Below are 17855 nucleotides of genomic sequence, written 5' to 3' on the forward strand. Positions count from 1 at the left end.
CCCACAGCTCCTCTCTTGTTCGGATTTGGTTTTTAGAGTGAGAAGAAATATAACGAGCTTGGGGTTTGATATGGACATTCTTGGGCCTGAACCTTTGGGTCTGTTAGCATTAGTCCAGTCCAGTCCAGTCAGTCGTAGTCCAGTGACACTGGTCACACCATTTGCGTTCTCTCCAAAGACCAGAACACACTAAAAGCATCTCAAAAAGAAAAGAATCTATACGAAAGTGCAGAAACTGGAATGTTCGCACTCTTCCCCCGCTCAAGCGCCATGTCATGCGCTACTGCAATTTTCTCTTTGCCATCATCGTCTTCCCTGCTCCCCAAAAACCCTAGTTTGTCACTTTCTTCAAATTCCAAATTCTTCAATAGAGTCTTCCTCAATAACTCTCAATCCAATCGCTTCACCAAAGCCTCTCTTCGTTGCTTCGCATCCGGCACTCCTATGCAGAAAGTCCAAGTTCATAACCCCATCGTCGAAATGGATGGTACTTCCAAAAAATAACCCTAATATGGTATACATGCATATATAATTGCTAAGTTGTTTTGGTTTTGACTCGTTTAGCTTTTCTTTTGTTTGTTTTATGATTATAGGCGATGAAATGACTAGGATCATTTGGAGAATGATTAAAGAGAAAGTATGAAGTTTGAATTTGCTGCTACTTTTGTTTTTATTTTTCAATAATTTTGATTGATTCTAATGATTTATTTTATTTTATTTTAATTATGTTTATTGTGATTGCAGCTTATTTTTCCCTATCTGGATTTAGATATAAAGTATTTCGATTTAGGGATTTTGAATCGTGATGCAACTGAAGATAGAGTTACAGTAGAAGCTGCTGAAGCGGCTCTTAAGTAAGTCTGTTTGACCACTTTTTGTATAACTTTCTTTTGTTTATTAATTATGTGCCTCTCACATTGAATACACACACGTGTATATGTACTAGTAATTGCTTTTTATTTTATTTTTTTTTATTTTTATTTTTTATTTTTTATGTGCTTGTATAATTAGGGACCATGGCTTGGTTCCATGATAATAAATGGACTGCTAATATGAGAACCCAGGTCTGGTATAATTAGGGAATCCACTTCATCCAAATGATGCCAAGCCTAGGTCAGAGTGTAGTCCACCCCTCCCAACATATCACTTGGAGTCTAAGGATAGGCACTTTGTTGAAATGATGCTGCAGTTGAATCTTAGAGCATTGTTGATATGATTTAGGAGTATGATAATTGTTAGAGGATTTAAATGTTAAAGCTACACCCTCTCTAAGAGCGAGCTTAAGATTTTAGAGTAGATGGTTGTCAACATGGTACCAAAATCAATATTCTCGAGTTCAAACCTCACCGTCACCTTGAAAATTGAAGTTGAAACACGTGTTGGACCAAAAGAAGGCCACACGTGAGGGGGCGTGTTAGATGATTTAACTATTAAAGTTACACCCTTTCTAAGAACTTAAGCTTTTAGAGTATATGGTTGTTAACATTATTGAATGGTGATTGAGTTTGATTTACCTTGGTGGCTGGTTCATGGTTCCAATGTAACTTTATAGTTAGTAATGGTGGCCGATTATTTTAAAAAAAATTCCATTGGTTCATGTGTTTAAAACCCTTTTTGTTATGCACTCCTTCCAGAATTCATTCCTGTATGTTGCTTTCAGTTACCGTTGTTCACTAAAACCACATCAAGAGTTAAGAGTATCTTGCATTAGATTTGAGTCTTTTTAATCATCACCATCATCATTGTCATCATAAAAAAACGATGTTGCAAGAATTGAAGCATGACTTATTGGGCAATATTTTCTGTAATATCATTTATAGCGGTCTAGGACATTTTGAATGGTGGAACCCTAAAATACAACTCTTTCAGCATGGAAAATGTTGCCAATGAATAGAATTGATAGGTAGCATAAGGGAATGATGTTGCAGCTGATTGGATTTCACAGTGATTGAGAAGTGGTTCAAGGAGAACTTGCACTAAAAGGGATTTTTTTTATGAAGTCAACTAAATGGACAGTGACGACAGTCTGTTGTGTCTTGATTTAGTGATGATAGCAGAGATTAAATAGAGAGTATTTCTTTAAAATGGGAGAACTATAGGGTAATACAAGTTAAAAAGATAATGGTCATGCATCATACGGAGAGGCTTGTGACGCGAGAGAAATAGGAGATCTTTTGAGGGAGAGTAATCTCCAATTAGGTCTCTCAAATACAATATACTGTCCAGAGTGTCCACTTGATTTTTTTTCGGTTAATGGGCAAAATTGTAAATGTATGGGTGATCTTTTGGATTCTTTTGGGTTCGCTCCCCTTTATTGGCGTTTTAATGATATCTTTTAAATAAAAAAAGCGATAAAGAAATGAACAAGGTAAGTGGTGGCACTTATAAAAAAAAGAAAAGAAACGAATAAGGTAAGTGGTGGCCTTCAATGTTATTAAGTTCGCATTTTGCATGATCTCTATTTGTGATATAATGCCAGATTTTCTAGCAATACATTGTAACATCATTCTATTGTTGTTCTCACCATCTATGTTTTTCAGGTACAATGTTGCTGTAAAATGTGCTACTATAACTCCTGGTTAGTTATTCCTGTTCTTTTCTGTACTTCATTGGTACCATTGGCACCATGGGACATAGTTTTAATGGCATACAGACTTCTTCAAATACATTCCATATATAGTTTGATATACTCTTTGGTTTCTAATTGGCCTTCATGCACGTTTCTTTTGTTTGGCGGCCCATGGGGTTCTCTTGATTGGGCACATTGAATCTAGGAATTCTTTCTCTTGCATGAATACAATTTTCATTTTATTCGTGGAAAACAGCTTATTCTGATCAATGTCTTTTTATCACTTGATCCAATAGCATTTTATTAGAAGGAACAGATTTGCAAATTTAATAAACATTGACACCAAGGGCTGTAGCCTAGTGGTACTTCCTCATCTTTCATTGTAGAATGTTTGAGGGTTCAAGGCCCTGTAGGGAAAAGAGGGTGTTTGAGTTTCTTGCCGAGATAAAAAAATAAAAATAAAGGCTGACAACTTTCGATTTGAGTATTAGAACGAAAATATGTATTAGAGAATAAAGTTTTGGTTCTGGTGATTAATTAGCAATTCCAAGTGTTTTTCTTGTGAATTCTCGATTAATTCAGTGTTTATGTTTATATATAGCTGTAGGAATATTTGTTTTGGAAGTAAGAAGCCCCTTTGGTTCTTTTTTATTTTTATTTTTATTTTTATTTATTTTTATTCAATATGTATGTCAAGTAATATAGTTTTTGTCTCAACTTCCAGCTGGTAGATTGCATAATTTGAAATTTTGGCCCTTTTGATATGCTCGATTATCAATTTATGAAGAAATTTTACTTTCGAGATTTTCTTGTTATAAAACTCTGTTTCAACACAAATGTTTGCCTTCGAGCTATAGGTATCCGCAGTCTAATTTGGCTTCATGTTGTATTGTGTAACAGATGAGGCCAGAGTCAAGGAATTTGGATTGAAATCTATGTGGAGGAGTCCCAATGGCACAATTAGAAATATTCTAAATGGTTCGTGTTTGATAAATTAGGTTCCCACTTTGTTATAATGGCACATTTGAAGTACTGTTGTTTTTATTTATTGTTTTAAATTATTTATGTATATGTGTATGCATTTGTTTGATTGTACCTTTGATTATTTATAGAAGTCCTTCTCTCGCTCTCTAGAACTGGTTGGTCTGCTTGTATTGGAAGACGTGTGTCTACGTAAACAATGTGGCCCAATATGTAAAGACGTTATTAATGGTTTAAATTCATTGATGACATGTCATCGTTGCATTTGCAACTGTTACCTGGAACAGCTATGCAAAAAAAGCATGTGAAGTTGGTGTTGAGAGATTGAAGTAGAGACTTGAACCAGGCCTTTTTTGCAGTCTCCCATAGGCTTTAGTAACTGTTTTTGGAGACATCCAGATATGAATTTAATATACTACAGGAGATATAATAACCTGAGGATTTGAAAAAAATTATATATATATATATGTATGCATTTGTTTGATTGTACCTTTGATTCTTTATAGAAGTCCTTCTCTCGCTCTCTAGAGCTGGTTGGTCTGCTTGTATTGGAAGATGTGTGTCTCCGTAAACAATGTGGCCCAATATGTAAAGACATTATTAATGGTTTAAATTCAGTGAGGATATGTCATTGTTGCATTTGCAACTGTTACCTGGATCAGCTATGCAAAAAAAGCATGTGAAGTTGGTGTTGAGAGATTGAAGTAGAGACTTGAACCAGGCCTTTTTTGCAGTCTCCCATAGGCTTTGGTAACTGTTTTTGGAGACATCCAGATATGAATTTAATATACTACAGGAGATATAATAACCTGAGGATTTGAAAAAAAGAAAAAGAAAAAGAAAGAAAAGATTATTTATTGCAATAAGTTTGAGGACTTCGAATGGGTGAGTGGATAGATTTCGAATGGGTGTGTTGTGATGACCCTGTGGGCGGGTGTGCCGTGGGCGGGTGCGAGAGACACTGTCAGGCTACCACACTGGCGAGCTACGGGTGCACAAGTCCCACATCGCCTGGGTAGAGGAAATGTGAAGTGCTTATATGTAAGTGCATCATCTCCAATTGGTATGAGGCCTTTTGGGGTGAAGCCCAAGAGCAAAACCGTGAGGGCTCAGGCCCAAAGCGGACAATATCATACCATGTGGTGGAGTGGGTTGTTACAAATGGTATCAGAGCCTGACCCAGCCGGAAGTGTGGCCAACGAGGACGTTGGGCCCCAAAGGGGGGGTGATTGTGATGACCCTGTGGGCGGGTGTGCCGTGGGCGGGTGCGAGAGACACTGTCAGGCTACCACACTGGCGAGCTACGGGTGCACAGTCCCACATCGCCTGGGTAGAGGAAAGGTGAAGTACTTATATGTAAGTGTGTCATCTCCAATTGGTATGAGGCCTTTTGGGGTGAAGCCCAAGAGCAAAACCGTGAGGGCTCAGGCCCAAAGCGGACAATATCATACCATGTGGTGGAGTGGGTTGTTACAATTGGTATCAGAGCCTGACCCAGCCGGAAGTGTGCCGACGGGGACGTCGGGCCTCCAAGGGGGGTGGATTGTGATGACCCTGTGGGCGGGTGTGCCGTGGGCGGGTGCGAGAGACACTGTCAGGCTACCACACTGGCGAGCTACGGGTGCACAAGTCCCACATCGCCTGGGTAGAGGAAATGTGAAGTGCTTATATGTAAGTGCATCATCTCCAATTGGTATGAGGCCTTTTGGGGTAAAGCCCAAGAACAAAACCGTGCGGGTTCAGGCCCAAAGCGGACAATATCATACCATGTGGTGGAGTGGGTCGTTACAAATGGTATCAGAGCCTGACCCAGCCGGAAGTGTGGCCAACGAGGACGTTGGGCCCCAAAGGGGGGGTGATTGTGATGACCCTGTGGGCGGGTGTGCCGTGGGCGGGTGCGAGAGACACTGTCAGGCTACCACACTGGTGAGCTACGAGTGCACAGTCCCACATCGCCTGAGTAGAGGAAAGGTGAAGTGCTTATATGTAAGTGTGTCACCTCCAATTGGTATGAGGCCTTTTGGGGTGAAGCCCAAGAGCAAAACCGTGCGGGTTCAGGCCCAAAGCGGACAATATCATACCATGTGGTGGAGTGGGTCGTTACAATTGGTATCAGAGCCTGACCCAGCCGGAAGTGTGCCGACGGGGACGTCGGGCCTCCAAGGGGGGTGGATTGTGATGACCCTGTGGGCGGGTGTGCCGTGGGCGGGTGCGAGAGACACTGTCAGGCTACCACACTGGCGAGCTACGGGTGCACAAGTCCCACATCGCCTGGGTAGAGGAAATGTGAAGTGCTTATATGTAAGTGCATCATCTCCAATTGGTATGAGGCCTTTTGGGGTGAAGCCCAAGAGCAAAACCGTGAGGGCTCAGGCCCAAAGCGGACAATATCATACCATGTGGTGGAGTGGGTTGTTACATGTGTGCATAATCTTGATGTATGAATATCTCATAATGGATTCTTGTGAACGAAGTTGTGCTCTTCATTTCTAAACCTAGTTCCATTTGTGTTTATATTCTTTGATATATTCTAAATAGGGTTCTCTTCCTAATCCAAAGGTTAATGATTTCCCTTTTGTAGGTACTGTCTTCCGTGAACCAATCTTATGCAAGAACATTCCCAGAATTGTTCCTGGTACCTATCTGTTTGTCATCATCTTGAATGTTTATGAGAGACACTCTGGACCACCATTAAGTACCTATTTTCTAACTTGCAGGTTGGAAAAAACCAATTTGTATTGGTAGACATGCCTTTGGAGATCAGTATCGTGCCACTGATACTGTTATTAACGGGCCAGGAAAGCTCAAAATGGTCTTTGGTGAGCTGACATATATTATATGTCTTGTAAAATAAACCGAGAAAGGTTTTCTATATAAAAAAGTATTAATGCTTACCTTTCTGTGTTTTTTTTTACTCAGTCCCAGAAAACGGGGACAACCCAGTGGAGCTCAATGTTTACGATTTTAAAGGTCCTGGCATTGCGCTTGCTATGTACAATGTTGACAAGGTTTTTTCTTACTAACTGTTGCTTGAAGATGTGCCTTTAAAAATTGTAGTGTCTCATTTCACTATTTAACAAATTCGTATCTAATTTTTTAGTCTATTCGAGGTTTTGCTGAATCATCAATGTCACTGGCATTTGAGAAGAAATGGCCTCTTTACCTGAGCACCAAAAATACAATTCTCAAGAAATATGATGGCAGGTAATCTTGATTTCCATTAGTTGTTGGGTTCTTTCCTTGAATGTTTGTCTTATTCTGTTTGAATTTTTAGTCAATCTTGAGTTTGAATTTGGAAAGAAAAAAGGGAAAAAGTTTATGAATTCTCATATCACTTTGACCATTACAGGTTTAAGGACATATTTCAGGAGGTATATGAAGAAAAGTGGAAGCTGAAATTTGAAGAACATTCTATATGGTTAATTTACATCTATTGCAAATTGTGGCATTGTACTTCTTTATTGATAACATCTTCTAATGGTTTATTTGAATCATATGGTTAACATTCAGGTATGAGCATCGGTTAATTGATGACATGGTGGCTTATGCTCTAAAAAGTGACGGTGGATATGTTTGGGCATGCAAAAACTATGATGGAGATGTTCTGAGTGATTTACTTGCTCAAGGTGATGGGAATGCATAGACTCTACATTGGAAAATATTAGGACCATTTGCTTGTTATTTTTATTATGAAAAAAGTATTACACATACTGTTTCTTGACTCTACACGTCCCCTTCCAGGGAATGGCATGAGATACCACTCTAGTCAACAATTTGCATGACCATATGATTGCTCTTGAGCTGTGTTATGTTTATTTATTTCAATTGTGGCATGAACTAATTTTTTATTTATTTTTTGGTGTTAAGTTTCCTGTTATGACCCTTTTTGACGCAATGTGTCTTTCTAGGAATCCTTTCCTTGTGTATGTGAACCAAAGTCATTAAGTTTTGTTTTTATGCGTAACAAGTAATAACAATAGCCATTTAGCATTTTGGGTCTCTGTGCCTTGAGAAAAGTGGATTGATTTTGGTTGAAGGCTTCAATACTGCTAATAAGCGCCCAAATAATTAGTTCTTTGCCAGAATATCTTAAATTCATCCACTGAAAAGTGATAATATATGGTTATGATTCTTTAAGGCAATGCCATGGGGATTCAAGATGAAGTTTAGACCTTGCTGCAGTTTCAGCAAGGAGTGCCTTTCAGTTCAATTGTGTGTGTGTGTGTGTGTGAATGTTGTTTAGCATTCTTCGTAGTTCTTGACTGGATATATAATCGGTAGATTGATCTTTATCGTTGTGCTTGATACGTATCCCTCAGAAATTATTTCATGTAAGTAGCATTTCTTAAGTGATTCAATATATATTTGGAATTTGAGTTTTCTCTAAGAAAAACGCTTCAAATGCAGTCAGACTTCAATTTGTAAATATATATATATATATATATATATTTTGAAAAAAGAAGAAAGTCTACCTAAAAGTTTCTTCGCTTTGTGCAGGATTCGGTTCTTTGGGCCTTATGACTTCTGTATTGGTTAGTGCTTGCTAATTGATTTTTTTTATTTTTATTTTTATTTTTTTGTGCTGACCTCTTTTCTTTGGTCTTGTGATGCTAAAATTTACTTGAAAACTCTTGGGGTGCAGTTATCCTCTGATGGGAAAACACTAGAAGCGGAGGCCGCTCATGGGACTGTAACTCGTCATTTTCGGCTTTATCAGAAAGGACAAGAAACCAGTACAAACAGCGTTGCTTCCATATTTGCATGGACCCGAGGACTAGAACATAGGTAAATTTTGCTGTTTTTTCCTTAAAACTTGTGTACTCCTATCCTTTGATGGTGTAAAATTTTAATTAGAAGTTCTGCTATCTTTAATTAATCAAATTTCAGATTGTGGCATGAGCCACGCTATATATGATACTCTCGTTTTGGACATAACTCATAAGTACTTGAGTAATATGTTGGTGTCTTGGTGATAATTCTGATGACTGTATTGTATGCCCACATGCAGCAAGAGTGAAACATCTTTATCAGCAATATATATATGGTTGTTTAATACTCTCTCTCTGTAATGGTTGCATATCTGCAATGATTATTTTCTTTATTCAATAACTATCATAGTTTAACCGTTTGTGTGATGAGAAGTCATAATACCTCAATTACTTATAAAAAAAAAAAAAAAAAATTCGTAATACCTCGAGCAACAAAAAATAATTTTAAGTCTAAGAATGATTTGAAGATTTTCTTTTAGAGGTAGTTTTATTTGGCAATGGAAATATACAAAAAAATGATATGAACGTGATGTTACATAAAAATTTGGTGAAATTCTGCCTGATCACCAACTATGTGACTGTGCTAAACTGGGTTGAGATTGATTTGTTGGATAAGTCTTGCTTGTTGGATAAGTTATGCATAGTTGAGCTAGAGTGGAGAATTGCGTCCTTTAAATTATAATTACGACTCTTAATTAGTGTCTGTAAGAAGAATACTGGTAAACTTTGGGGCTTTGTTGAAGTCATCAATTATGAAATATTCCTGGAAATAATTTGAAATCTTATACCATAGCAGGAAGTATAATGTCTTGCCCTTCTGTTAATACAAGTTTCCAATTGATGTGGACATTGTTAGTTTTTATTTGCATTTGCACATGTTAAAGTTCTTACCAAATTTAAGTAGTCAGTTTGCTATGCCCTTTTTTTTTTACCATCTTGTGCTAACAAGTAGAGTCTAGGAGTAATCACTTTGTGTGAATAAATGTCAAAGATTAGGTCTATCCAGTCCTCCTCTCTTTGGGATCTGCACCCTGCATGTGTGGGATCAACACCAGTCAATGGTCTTATTATTACGTTCTCTCTAGTTTTTTTTTTTTGTTGGTTTTTGTATTGACACATCTTTCTATAACTCAAAATATTTGTTAGGGCCAAACTTGATAAGAATGAACAGTTGTTGGATTTTGTTCATAAGCTAGAGGCTGCATGCATTGCGACAGTGGAAACAGGGAAAATGACCAAGGATCTTGCCATTTTGAGTCATGGACCCCAGTAAGTTGCTGCCCCTCTTGTTATTCTATTATCTGTTCTTTGTGTTTATGGAATCACACTTCTTGGGTTTTTTTTTTTTTGGGTTTTGGTTTGATTGTCATTGTTATTAATTTTGTTGTTTGGCCCTTTTGCCATTTTGATTCATGGAGCTAAGTAATCCACTTCATTAGTTTTGTTGATTGATTCATAGACAGGGTTGTAGCATGTTGGGATGTACCTGGAAAGAAGAAAAGCAATTATGACCATTTGACCGTCTTGTATAAGTTATTATATATAAAATATAGGGGTGCAACTTGGGCTGGCCCAACCCGACCACAACCCAAATTCGGGTTATGACCATTTGACCGTCTTCATTATCTGAATCGTTTTGGCCTCAAACACATACCTACTCTCCTCCACCTTACAAATCAATGACCCAAATTTGATTAAAACCTTATACATTTAATATCATAAAATAGACCCATCAAAGGTATACATACATACATACATATATATGTATATGTATATTATATATACATACTTAAAAGTCTAATAGCAGGGGCACTTGAGCGGTTTAATTACCAACCTACCCTTCTTCTCCCTCCACCACCACCATAGCTATGGTTGGGCCTTATCACCACCACCATCACAGATTTTGGGCCCCAGTGCAAAACCCTTCATTCTTTTAGTCTCACATATCCATCACTCAATCTCTTGAATTGTCCGACTCCATTGTCATTTAGCTTCTCTCTGTCTTTCTTCTCTCTGTAAAATATATTGTCTCTGTTTCTCTTTTTTCAACCCCGTGGCATTGATTTTCTGAATGTCTGTCAATCCACACCAACCCGTCGTCATATTGGTTTCTAGGTTTTCTTCTCTCCTCCACCTCGTCCCTCTCCTTCGTCGTCTTTATATTGGTTTCTGGCCCGAAAACAGAAGATGATAGATGGCGGTGATGGCAATGGCAATGGTGGAGACGATAACGATAACGCATGACGAGGCATGGCAATTGCGATTGATTCTCTGCAGTGGGGATGAAGTAGGGTCCTTCTCAATGGCGTAGGGCTGTGTTATAGTATTTGTTAGGGTTAAAGAATGATATACACACATCAACTGTTGGATCAGAAAAAGTAAAAGAGTCCAGATTTAATCTGGATTTTAAAATTAAAATATAAAATTGTATAATTTTCACTTTCGGGTTTGGAGTTGGGCTCGGGTTAGATTCGTTCTAACCCAAACTCAATCCGAAATGGGGCTCGGGCTGGAAAAGTCCAACCCGAGCCCAACCGAATTCGGTAAATAACAAGCCCAGCACGAGACTTCTTGGGTTGGGTTGAACCTGCCCAACTTGCACCCCTACATATATATGTCTGTTTAATATCAGATGCTGCTATGCCACAATTTAATTTTTTGAAGCCTACAATTTATCTGTATAAAGTTACGGTCCAATAATACAAGATATTGCCTTCCAAAATAAAAATAAAAATACAAAATATTTAAATGGGTTAAAAAAATTAATTTCCTGTAGAAGTTTGTGTAGTTGTTGTCATCAAATCATATCAAGGAGTACTAGTCATATGCCTTGCATCTATTGACAAACTTAGGCACTTTATAATAACTAAATTTTGCTCTCTTTACTATGATAATCTTTTTAATATTATGCTGGAGTACCATCCACAATTTCGGAACTTGAAAAACCATTTTAAAGTGGCAGCAATAATTACTGTGTATTGAGCACACTTGGCACAATAGGCAAATATTTTCAGTAAGTGTCTGTCAAGAAACGTGTGTAAAAGACTGCTGCTAATGTTGGAATGTTGATATGGATGAGTGATTACACAAGAGAATTTAATTTTTTTAAAAAGAATGCATTTGCCAGAAATTGAGGGTCACATTATTTGAGGTTAAGATTACTGGAAGTCAATTCAGATAGTTTCGTTGTGTGCTGTGAAAATCAATATTGTACAAGAGTGATATGATCTAAGTGAAGATATTACCAGTAGAAAGGAGGAAACCAAATGAACTTCCATGCGATTAGAGAAAAAAATATTATTATTATTTTTGGGTAGAGAAAAAAATTGACGATATGGCTGTTAATGGAGTAGAATGGTGATAAAGGATTTGTGTGAGGATCTGTTCTGTATTAAAATCATAGGTCATACAAACTTTAGATGTTAGCCTTGAGCAACAACTCTCATATGGATACCACGAAGGGCTTTGCCTAGGTGGTCTTCCTCCTTCCAAATGGAAGGTTGAGGGTCACTGGACAAATGCGTGTGTGATTTGCCTATCTTAAAAAACATCTATGGATTAAGTACACAATTGTTTTTCATGCCTTCAAATGAATTAAAAGAAGGGGTTTTATAAATTACATTGATTAAATGGTTAAGAAAAAGAAAATATCCTCCAAATAGTTATCATTGTATTTGGGAGATCATATGAGGAGGTCAGGCAGAATTGGTGGTTCTGTTTTAGAAAATATATGGACTAGGATGAATCTGAAAAATATCACAAGGTATTGATTGGAGTTATTAAATAACATGATATAGTTGAGCCTGAGTGCGACAAGGATTTATATGGATTAGTTGTAAGTGAGGGAAAAAAATGGCGATAGAGCAAAAATACCCATGACATCAATAGAATTATGTTGGTGCAAATCTATTCAAATCAACTAAACTAAACAAAACCTGTGTCCCAACTGATCATGGTTGGTTAAATCAACTTGTTTTTCAATTCTATTCCGTTGTCACTGTTGTCAGGATGACCTTCAAACAGTAATATAGTAAAGGAGGTACCGAGAGAGTTCTACCTGCTTCAGAAACTATTAGTTTTGAATTTGGTAAAATGACTCTCCATAAATTCAATTGATTTGGCCAACCATTTTAATGGGAACATATGGGTCCCACTGTCAAGATTTTACCACTATATCGTAGTCCTGTTTCTCTCTTCCATGCGTTTATAATCTTTGATTAGCTGTTTTAAACAATTTTTTCAAGAAGCTTTTAGGTCTAAAATCTGGTGTTTGGTTGTGCATATGGAAAGAGAGGAATAGCAGAATTTTCAAAGGAAAGGAATCGCCTTTGGCGACCTTGAAACTTCATATTCTTCGCTCTATTTTTTGTTATGTGAAAGGAAGCACTTGCTCCTCTACTGATGACTTAGTTGATCTTTTGACTCTATAGGTCCTTAGGTTCAGCTTTCGTTATTTGTATTAGGGATGCGTTCCCCTTTTGAACGCTTTTCTAATCGATTATTACTTATCAAAAAAAAAAATCTGGTGTCGGGATCCATGTGTTATTCTTCACCAACAGGTAAAATTAATTCATTACATATATAGCATAAATTTTGTGGGCAAGAACCATTAGAAAAGCTTCAAAAGTAAGGAAAGAGTTTGGTATGGCTCTAACACCAATGTTATTTAACAAAATGGATTATTTGGGTGGATCTATTATAGTTTTAGGCATTCTTATCTTTTCAATTATATCCAATGGTACATGCACACTTCTAAATGCGTGAAGTTCTTTGTGCTGGGATGAGATTAGGGCTGCAACTTGGGCGGGCTAACCCAGCCCAACCCAACCCAACCCCAACCCCAACCCCAACCCCAACCCATAAATTTTGAAATTTGGACATACAATTCACAAATCGGGTTCATGTTCGGGTTGGGTTTTGTCAAAACCCAGACATATTTGGGTTGGGCTCGGGCTCAACCCGAACCCAACCCAAAATTAAAAAAAAAAAAAAAAAAATTTCCTCCTTTCTCTCTCTCTCTCTTCTTTCTTTTTCTCTCTCTGCCGCCGTCGCTCACCCTCCGCCGCCGCCGATCCGGGATTATCTGTCCCCAAAAAAGAAACCAAACACTCGTAATCAAAGTTATATTATCACCGGAATATCGCCGGAAATTTTAAAAAATCGCCGGAATTACCTTTTTCGGCGGCGGCTCCCGTTGAATAACTCATCGACTCCTCTGGAGCGTTGTTAGCCACTCCTCGGCCATCGTTGTGCTCACTGTAACCCGAAGAGAACAGATCTCTCATCTGAACCCCTAATTCAATTCTCAACTACACAACACACAAATACCCTAAAAATGAGACGCAACAACCAACAAGAGTTCGTGGCAAATACTGTAATGAAGACGAACATTTTAAGAACCCCCCTTCATACCTGACTCATAACAAGATCTGTGAGGATGTTCTGAATTTCTGGATCCTGCGTTGCCTTGGCCTGCAAATCGGAACCCACAACCATATCTCAAGTTGGCTTCAATCAAAGAGACGCAACAACCAACAAGAGTTCAAAGTGATCATACCTGTCTCTCCTTCAGTTCATCAGCTAAAATGCCCACAACTTGCCTTGTTAATTTGATTATATATATATTTTTAATAATAATATAATCAAATATATATAATATACATATACATATATATATATAAATTTCTAAAAAAAAAAATTATATTTAAAAAAAAAACCTCAACCCGACCCAACCTGTCCAAAAATATTCGGTCCGGGTTATAACCACAACACATGTTGAGTACAATTCGGGTTGGCCCAACCCAACCCGATTCGGGTTGAGGTTGGGTTGGGGCTGGGCTGGGCTGGGTTGGGCCAACCCAACTTGCAGCCCTAGATGAGATATGTGTCTCACATGACTACATCAATAAGCACATTTAGTTTTTCAAGTTTATAGGTTCCATTATCATTTCCTTTTGTTACATGGGTGCTCAAATGGGTGTAGGGCCCAGGTTGAGTACTCCATTACATAAGAACACCATATAATTTTCTATAATAAAATAAAGAAATAAAAAAAATAAGAATTTTGATTGTGTCTCGTCATTTTTTGGGTTGACCATTTGGTAAATTTAATCTTATTCACACTCCACAGCACAATACACATTGAAGTTGATGTATCATATAGATTATATCTATTCCGTCTGAATATATGAAGTGCTAGATCTTTCTGAATCACGGGTTTATGTCTGTATAGTTTGGATTCATCGCATGCTTTGAGCTATAAAACCAACTGGGAAAGTTGACTTGTAACATGGGCTAGGATTCACTGGTTCAACCGGCTAAATTTACCACTTAGATCATAACAGTGTATGCTGTTAAATAAAAATAAAGCAGAAGATCTACATTATGAAACAATGAAAATTTAGATAAATTAAGTTTTTCTATTTTCATTTAGGCTCCTTTTGTTTGGATGTAAATTATTATTTTTTTATTTTATGGTGTTTGGTTATCTTAAAATATTTACGAAGAAAAAAAATATTAAAATCTAAAAAAAAATAATTTACCCATCAATCTTTGGCAAGTAATTTTATGCGTCCGTCCGATGGACTTGACCTTAACTTCAACCTAGACTTTTGCCAAACACCGAAAAATAAAAATAATTAAAATATTTTACCTGAAAAAGGAAAAAAAATTCCAAGAAAAATATTTTACGTCGACACAAACGGAGTATTAATGTAACATGTTATGTGATTACAGACTCTCATTTTCTATGTAAACTGGTTTTTGAACTTGATATGGTGATTGAACCTGCAAGGACAGGATTTCTATATTTTATTGGTTGATCCAGCTGGTTGGGTCAGGTTTTCCAGAACACAGCACTGGTGATTATATCCATGGTCGAAATGTTGGTGTATATTATGATATCCGTAGTTATTCAAATACTTTGGTGTATGCAGGGTATCAAGGGAGTTCTATCTGAATACTGAAGAGTTCATCGATGCTGTTGCACAGTCTCTCAATTCAAAGCTTCCTGCACCTGCAATTGTGTAAGTTGATTTGTTATTTCTATGAGATGGTCATCTGCGGCGGCAGCTGCTTGATTGGGCCATGTACAGTGACCATACTGGTATACCTGCTTCCTGAGACATAAAGACACAATGAGCTTCTGAACTTTAGTGGGTGAAGCCATTTTTGACTGGCCAAGAGAATTTTTGAGGGGACCTAATATAGTAACACAACTGGGTTTGGCAATGGCAATTTAAAGATTTGCCTTCAATATAAAATGGTCAGGCCCTTTTAGGATGTTCGGTTTATTTATCACAATGTAGCTTGTACTGCTGACAAAATGGCCTCTCTTTTTTTATGGCAAATAAAACGGCCTTTGTTGCACTCTGGTTATTTTCATAAAGCTTTGTGCCCACAAGCATCTGCATGCATGGAAACCTAGACTTTTTCGCCTTGGTAATTTTATTCAATTCTTTTCTTGATTGTGATGTAAATTCAAATTCCTTGTGGTATTTGGAAGGTCAACTATGAAAAGGGTTAGGTGATGCACCAAAATATAAATGTGATTGCTTTTACATAATTTTTATTTTATAGAAGCTTACTATTGGTGCTCTTGGTAGCGACAGGACTTGTGATATTAGGTTAATGGCTTCTATTTGTGGAGCGCTGTGCACCCACGGCACATTACAGCCGTCCGCGTGTAAGGGGCGCGCATACAGACGTCTATGATGTGCCGTGCCCGTGGAACATTGTATATATTCTCCTAGTAGTGCAGAATATTAACACAGGTGCAGGGCAGTACTTTTACCCTATTAATTAGTAATTTTCATGTAATTGCAGAATGAAAGAAACTACAGTATCACTGAGTAACAACGTTGTTCCTAAACGGATCGACAGGATCATGAAGATATATTATGCTTGTGTTACCCCACTTGTGCAAAATGATGTGTAATTTGAATGATTGAGGATTATGATGGGCCTGTAACTCAACCAAGGGTTCCTGAATCTGATTGGACTTCTCTCTCTGCAGTAGTTATGCTCTTATTGGGATATATAGGGATCGCACAAAGTGATATGATGTTTAGGTGGCCAAATTACTGTTGAGTTCATAATTATCGTTGTCCTCAATCTCATATGAATGGTTCTGTCATAAATTATCTCCAATGATAGGTCCGAGTATTTGAGATACTATTGCTTTACACTTGGATAGATCAATTTTTATGATTTTTTAGAGTGGGTGATTGGAACCATATTGTCGAAAAAATAAAAAATAAAAAAATTGAAACCATGTTAAATGATATAGGATTGCACCATGCATAATATAATGTAATAAAATATCTTGATTTTACTGTGACAAGAAGATGGTAATCGATTTACAAATTATCAAATGCAAATATGTACTCGTATGCGAAACAAGGACAGTGAACAAACAATGCTCAAATATGGAACATGAATAAATAAATTTGGGTTTTCAATGATTATTATTTTTTTAAAAAAAATTTAAATTAATTATTGAAACCAATAATGCTATCCGCATAAAAATGTGATTATAAAATTTTGGGTTGTGGTGCATCAACTTTATTCATATGAATCTAGCGGAATAACAGAAAGATGGTCATAACAAATCATGCTATTTTTTTTTTGTTCATCACAAATCATGCTAATAAAGCATACAATTTGTTCATTAACAAATATAAGAAGCATCTCATTTACTTACAAGTTTAACTACATAATTACATATCATAAACTGTCATACACCAAACTATACTAATAGGGCAAAAAATGTCATGCACCAAACTAAAAAAACTCTCAAAGATTTTTTTACTTAGTAGTATATATTAATTCTACTTAAGACATGCTCATTCAGATTTGGCTGGAGCCTTAGGTTCACCTAAGTCCCCATCCAATAAAAAAGCCTCAATTTATTTATTTATTTTTAATTTTTAATTTTCATATATTCTAAGATATCTTAAATTTTAGTTACTTTCTATAATTAGGCCTCAAAACAATAGAAAGATTTAATGATGGGCTCAAAAATTTTCTATCCTTTCTCACTTTTTCTTTTTGCCTAGTGTCGACCCAATAAAAAAGTCCCAATTATTTTTATTTTTTTTTTCAATTTCAATATATTATAGCATGTCTTAAATTTAAATTACTTTCGCCTCAAACAATAGAAAATTTAATAATGGGCCCAAAATTTTTCTATACTTTCTCACTTTTCTTTTTTTTTTAAATTATTTTTTATTTTTTATTTTTTATTTTTATTCTTATCATTACACCATATGTAATTGTTAAATATATATTTAGGAGTTAGTTGTGGGAATGGGTGAAACTTTCCATATTCTTCCATATTCCAGTAGAGTCTCCCTCCTCTTTTTTTTTTTTTTTTTTTTTTTTTTTTTTTTTTTTTTTTTTTCACAATTCACACTCTCACTATCTTACTATATTTGAAGATTCTAAACACATTTTTATTATATTAAAGAATCTGTTGGAGTTCTGGAGTAGATTAATCAATTCTATAAATCTTTAACCTAAACATTTATAGAAGACTT

At 36.6% G+C, this 17855-nt stretch overlaps 1 protein-coding gene across 3 annotated transcripts; it reads left to right on the top strand.

The window, feature by feature from the left end:
* The first annotated feature begins 142 nt into the window (after positions 1-142).
* On the top strand, positions 143-16490 carry LOC132315752 (isocitrate dehydrogenase [NADP]). 3 transcript variants are annotated; one of them, XM_059814146.1, is made up of 17 exons: positions 186-487; positions 594-637; positions 745-854; positions 2541-2578; positions 3470-3547; positions 6132-6185; positions 6268-6369; positions 6470-6558; positions 6651-6754; positions 6900-6968; positions 7061-7176; positions 8048-8082; positions 8193-8335; positions 9466-9588; positions 15255-15344; positions 15924-16054; positions 16144-16277. In XM_059814146.1, exons 1-16 carry the CDS (start codon positions 241-243, stop codon positions 16030-16032), a joined length of 1551 nt encoding a protein of 516 aa, XP_059670129.1. In that variant the 5' UTR covers positions 186-240; the 3' UTR covers positions 16033-16054; positions 16144-16277. The 3 variants fall into 3 exon arrangements, with proteins under 3 accessions (XP_059670131.1, XP_059670129.1, XP_059670130.1); XM_059814147.1 differs by having other exon boundaries at positions 15930-16054; XM_059814148.1 differs by lacking the exon at positions 15924-16054 and having other exon boundaries at positions 143-487; positions 16144-16490.
* The last annotated feature ends 1365 nt before the right edge of the window (positions 16491-17855 follow it).

This window comes from Cornus florida, unplaced genomic scaffold, assembly GCF_030987335.1.
Source record: "Cornus florida cultivar Cherokee Brave unplaced genomic scaffold, ASM3098733v1 CherokeeBrave_3.0.0_Hap2_Chr07, whole genome shotgun sequence".
NCBI lineage: Eukaryota > Viridiplantae > Streptophyta > Magnoliopsida > Cornales > Cornaceae > Cornus > Cornus florida.

Coding starts and splice junctions, on each gene's coding strand:
- LOC132315752 (XM_059814148.1), top strand. CDS start 241: ATGTTCGCACTCTTCCCCCGCTCAAGCGCCATGTCATGCGCTACTGCA. Junction 3,548..6,131: donor AATTAGAAATATTCTAAATG/GTTCGTGTTTGA, acceptor TCCCTTTTGTAG/GTACTGTCTTCCGTGAACCA. Junction 6,370..6,469: donor AAAGCTCAAAATGGTCTTTG/GTGAGCTGACAT, acceptor TTTTTTACTCAG/TCCCAGAAAACGGGGACAAC.